The sequence below is a fragment of the Trifolium pratense genome, linkage group LG4 (genome assembly GCF_020283565.1).
Source record: "Trifolium pratense cultivar HEN17-A07 linkage group LG4, ARS_RC_1.1, whole genome shotgun sequence".
In the NCBI taxonomy this organism is placed as follows: Eukaryota; Viridiplantae; Streptophyta; class Magnoliopsida; order Fabales; family Fabaceae; genus Trifolium; species Trifolium pratense.
In genome coordinates, this window is record NC_060062.1 from 46,957,438 (window position 1) to 46,963,437 (window position 6,000).

General features: G+C 32.6%; 1 protein-coding gene across 1 annotated transcript; it reads right to left on the reverse strand.

The window, feature by feature from the left end:
* Window positions 1-483: 483 nt before the first annotated feature.
* LOC123920950 (caffeoyl-CoA O-methyltransferase 5-like) lies at window positions 484-1,925 on the reverse strand. The gene is made up of 5 exons (XM_045973311.1): window positions 1,767-1,925; window positions 1,534-1,613; window positions 1,307-1,451; window positions 1,067-1,198; window positions 484-873 (listed from the first exon to the last, which is right to left on the reverse strand). The coding sequence occupies exons 1-5, from the start codon at window positions 1,866-1,868 to the stop codon at window positions 580-582; spliced, it is 753 nt and encodes a 250-aa protein (XP_045829267.1). The 5' UTR covers window positions 1,869-1,925; the 3' UTR covers window positions 484-579.
* Between the last annotated feature and the right edge of the window lie 4,075 nt (window positions 1,926-6,000).

Consider the following 6,000-nt stretch of genomic DNA (forward strand, 5'->3'; position numbering starts at 1 on the left):
TGATCTTTAAATACAAGCTATCCGATCAGAATCCAACAGTTTTAAATTCACTGACTGCACATGCAGTCAAGGGTGCTGACTGCACTCAATCCAGGTCCAAGAAGAAGTCATTCGAATATAAACTTATTTAATTTGAAATTGTCTTTTCAAAATATAGATTGATTATATTATTTTTGCGTTTTAAAAAAAATTGTAAAAGCAAACATTTCATTAAAACACCATCCCAAGTACAAGTTGTACTCATGCTTTCATGTTTTTAAAATTAACAACATGATATTTTAGTTCCATGTTTTTTATTTTTGCACATGTTTCAATGTTGTAACAGAAGATCCCGTCTATATTATATTTTAAAGATGAAAAATTGAAAAGGATAAATTATTATTGATAACGGTGACTAATGATCAGTTTACAACTATTTTAAGTATGACTTAAAATATGTCGGTCACTCTTAAACATATATATATTATCTAATAAAATTTATTTCAAACATATACGTCACGCGACCATAACCTTATTGAAGATTTAAATACTTATAATAAAAACTCAAATTCTTCGAGCACACAAATTATCACAGAGGTATTAACCAATGCGACGACACAAGGTAATTCCATCACCTACTGCAAGTTGGCAAATCTCGATCCTTGAATCTTGAGCAAGATACTTGTTGACCTCAATCACATAACCACGATAATTCCTAATGAACTCCAACATAGGTGCATCATCTGGAAGCGCAACTGATCCAGTCCATAAAGTATTATCGTATCCGATTAATCCCCCAACTTTCACAAGTTCAATCACCTTCTTATGATAGTTTAAGTAGTTATTCTTATCCGCATCCACAAAAACAAAATCAAATGTCCCCTTATTATTTTCCTACAAAATTAACCAACAACAATTCAATTAATATATATCATAATATTTTTTATTCTAAGGTCTTGAAACTCTATAGTCATTTCTAGCTTGGTCAAATAGACAAATTTTAATCATGATTTTTATTCTATGTTTTAAGTCGTGCTTGGATAAAAAAAAAATCAAATCAAGTTGGTGGCAAATGATGCGAACGCACATCTTGAAGAAGTTGGTCAAGAAGAGGGAGAGCAAGTCCTTCTCTAAAGTCTATCTTGTGAGCCACTCCAGCTTTTTCAATCATAGGCAATCCCAACTCATAGTATTCACGACTAATGTCCAAAGCCAACACCTGATAAAATAATATTAACTATGAGTTACACATTAATTTAATCTATTGATGTATATAGTTTTGACTATTATCATTTTTAAAATATCCTTATATAAGAAGTAGTCTTACCTTTCCATCAGAGGGAAGAGCAAGAGCAGTGCAGAGCAGAGAGTAACCAGTGTACACACCAATTTCTAATGTGTTCTTTGCATTGATTAGCTTAATCAACATGCTTAATAATTGTCCTTCATCAGCTGATGTAGCCATAAGGTTCCTATTTTACAACATCAATGAAGAAATATTAAACATTATTTAACGATCAATAATTAAAAAAAATGGAGGTAGTATAATCTTACAATGGATGTTTATCTGTTATGTCACGGAGCTCCTTCAAACATGGATGCTCTCTTGGAAACACACTAGTTTCAACTATATACTGCACAACACATGTTTTTAAGAGACTTAGTATTTAAGAAGTGTTTTTTCAGTGCAATAAGAGTATAATTATCTAATTTAAAATATATAATTTACAATGAGTTTTATAAAAAAAAATAAAAAAATTAATTAATTGTGAAAAGTGGATACATACATTATAAAGTGCATCACTCCGAAGTAGAGACTTGTGACCAATATCTTTGTAAGGAATGGGTGTTTTTCCCTCTATCTCTTCCTTAGTAATATAAATATTCATCTCTCTTGTTTAATTTATATATCTTACTTAATAATCTCTCTCAAATGAATGATTAAAGCTCCAAAATCATGTTCAATTTATAGAGAGTAGAGAAGGTGTGTCATAGACTAATATCCTTCCATTTTTTGACTAGAAAGTTCTTACAGTTAGGTGGAGTGAAATATGTATTTTAAACTCCTCCAATAATATTATAGTTCTACTGATGACACCGTTTTTTGAAGATTTATTTGACTTTAATTTTTGTAGGCTTGTATCATGTTTTGAACCAAATAGCTAGGTGACATGCATATGATGCAAAATAAAGTTTTTTAATTTAAAATTCAATATCATTCAACAATATCGATTAAAATTTTGCAAATTAGATCAACAAATGATGACATGTATGTAATGGAAACAAATGAAGGAATAGTCTATATGTGGTGCGTAGCTTATGTTCAAATTTCCTTCTTTTTTTTAATAAATATTATCGGTTTCATTTTTCAAAAAGTTTGTTTATTTTAGATTTTAATAAAAATGTGATTGAAAATTGTAACAACACTCTCTCTCTAATTAGTTGAAATCAATGTGAGTCTCTAATTAGTTATAAAAAAACAAAATACTCCCTTTATCCCAAAGTAAATGACTTAATTCACCACTTTCACGTTTGTCAATGCAAAATTTTAATCATTAATATATTAAATTTTCTATTATTAAAAATTATAAAAATTATATATTTTGAAAATATTCATCGAGACAAATCAAACAACATCTCATATGTTAATATTTGCATATACATATTAGTAGAAAAATATAGTAAAATTAGAGCATATAAATAGTAGACTAAGTAAAAAATAGATCATTTATTTTGAGAAGGATGAGGTATAATAAAAATGTTCTTTAAATTGAAGAGTATTCTGTGTTTAATTATCAAAATAGGTTGCACCTTAACTACCGATCAACATGGATGTCTCATTGATGTCACGCAACAAGGACCATTTTATTTTATTTATAATGTTTTTAAAATGAATTCGTGCAATGACTCTTTTAGAGACTATTTTAACATCAAGTGACATTTTCATTAACTATTTTGAAAATGCTAAAAATTTACTGCTACCAACCGTGATGACCTCCATTTGCTAGGCCTCCATTTATTTTCCTTTTAGAGAGGGATCGATACAAATAAATATTAGTGGAGTGCATAAAATAATGGGACTCACATTTAATAAATCCCAATAATCTTTAATGGGGTCCACAAAATTCGCCTCTCTCTTCTTCCTCTCATAAGAGGCATACAATATATAGGATCTTTATTAAAGACTTTCGCAACAATTTTTTTTTTGAAAACTTGGTATTCGGCCGTAAGACTGACTAATCCAAGGGGACCAATCACACCGCCTACTTGTGGGGGCTCCATTTAAAGCCAGAGTTGCTCTGAATGGACTTAGCCTACCGAAAGTGGTACCAGGGGGAATCGAACCTGAGACCTTGATAGGAGCATATTTCAAGGACCGAAGCCAACACCACTAGACCAACCCCAAGTGAATTACTTTCGCAACAACTTACTTTCATTATAATTAAAATAGACACCAGATATTGATGCTGAAAGTCCAAACTCACATCGGTTATTATATCCCCAACTAATGCCCGAGAGGTGATCAAATTACCAACAATCAATTATTTTTTCTTCCAACTCTGACATTCTCTGTTTCAATTCCATATTCCAGGAACAAACATGACATTAATTCAACAATATTAAACTGCTATGGATTTCCATTCATCTAGCGACACTAGTAAAATTCTCTTTAGAGTTGTTGTGAATTTTTCTATGGGAGGTCTAGTAATAAATCTCCTTCCAATTAATTCTCTTTAATGGAATAACCTACTGGTGGCATCGACAAAATTGGTAGATCTTGCAAAGGGAAACACAAAGACTATTTTGCTTGCACAAAATTGGTAGATCTTGCAAAGGGAAACACAAAGACTATTTTGCTTGTTGATAAAGTGTTGAAATTCCATCAATTGTAAAATTCTTTGTTTGGGTAATGCAATTGAATTTCCTTCATTTAATTTTATTTATTTTAATAAAATCGACTCTAAACCCAAAAATTGGTCGAAAAACCGAAAAAATCGGCGGAAAAACCTAAAATCGGTCAAAAATCATAAATTGGCTGAAAAACCTAAAATCGACCAAAAGCCCTAAAATCGACTATAAACTCTAAAATCGGCTGAAAACTCAAAAAATTAATCGAAAACCCAAAAATCGACCATAAACCCAAAAAATCGGCCGAAAAACCTAAAATCGGCAAAAAAACCCAAAAATCGACGATAAACCCTAAAATTGACAGAAAATCAAAAAATCGACCGAAAAACCCAAAAATCGACTATAACCCCTAATATCGGCCGAAAAATGGGTTTATAGTCGATTTTTGGTTTTTCGGCCGATTTTGGGGTTTATAGCCGATTTCAGGATTTTGGGTCGATTTTAGGTTTTCGGCCGAGTTTTTTGGGTTTAGGGACGATTTTAGATTCTTCGGCCGATTTTTTGGATGTTGGCCGATTTTGGGTTTTCGATTGATTTTTGGTTTTTCGGCCGATTTTTTGGGTTTTCGGCCGATTTTAGGGTTTATAGTCGATTTTTGGAATTTTGGCCGATTTTAGGTTTTTCTGCCGATTGTTCGGGTTGCCGGCCGATTTTAGGGTTTATAGTCAATTTTTTGGATTTTGGACGATTATAGGTTTTCGGCCGATTTTTGGGGTTTTCGGTCGATTTTTGGTTTTTCGGCCGATTTTTTGGGTTGTCAGCCGATTTTAGGGTTTATAGTCGATTTTTGGAATTTTGGCCGATTTTAGGTTTTTCTGCCGAATTTTTCGGGTTGCCGGCCGATTTTAGGGTTTATAGTCGATTTTTTGGATTTTGGCCGATTTTTTGGGTTTTTGGTCGATTTTTGGTTTTTCGGCCGATTTTAGGGTTTATAGTCGATTTTTGGAATTTTGGCCGATTTTAGGTTTTTCTGCTAATTTTTTCGGGTTGCCGGCCGATTTTAGGGTTTATAGTAGATTTTTTGGATTTTGGCCGATTTTAGGTTTTCGCCTGATTTTTTGGGTTTTCGGTCGATTTTTGGTTTTTTGGCCGTTTTTTTGGGTTTTCAGCCGATTTTAGGGTTTATAGTCGATTTTTGGGATTTTGGCCGATATTATGTTTTTCTGCCGATTTTTTGGGTTTTCGGCCGATTTTAGGGTTTATATTCGATTTTTGTGCTTTTGGCCGACTTTAGGTTTTTTCTGCCGATTTTTTGGATTTTCGGCCAATTTAGCGTTTATCGTCAATTTTAGGTTTTTCGGCTAATTTTAGGTTTTACGATCAATTAGTAATTTTTAAAAGTTTACAAAGAAGAAGGAATTTCAAATTCTTTGGTTTTAGATGTCATTTTGAAATTCTCTAAATTTAACTTGAACAAAATACTTCATAAATTTCCATCATTTTGAAAATTCTTCAAATTTTCATCTTCAAATTTTCATCCAAACAATGGAATTCACCTCAAATCATTTAAATTCCCTCAAAACATTACTTTACCTCAAAAAATTCCCCCATCCAAACACACTTTTAAGGAACAGGTACCAGGAAGTCGATGTGAATGCAGCAATGGGGATAGGTGTCCGGCAGAGGTAGAGTTGCATTGTGGAATAGGTTTTTTAAGTGGATAATTATAGCCGCATGATGTAATTAAAATCAATGAACCAAAATTCGTGTAACAATTTTAAAGTTACACCGGTGTAATTTGATCTTTCCCCATATATATATATATATATATATATATATATATATATATATATATGGGGGCTGCTAATTTAGACCCAGTTGGGTCTAAATTAGCAAGGTGCACCTTTTGAGTTGGACAAAAATACCCTTTCTTTTTTAAAAAAAAAAAAAAAAAAACATATTGGCGCTGATCCAGTGTCGCGCGCCTACCGCAGGACCACCGTTACAGACCGTTGATTTCCATCAGACGGCCAAGAGATGATCTCATCATGGCTGTCGGATCCATCAGACAGTCCAGATCATCCATCTCCATGATAAGCCAGCGCGTGCACCACACTAGATCTGCGCCTGGAGAGAGAAAATTTCATTTTAAAAAAGCAGGACACGTGTCAA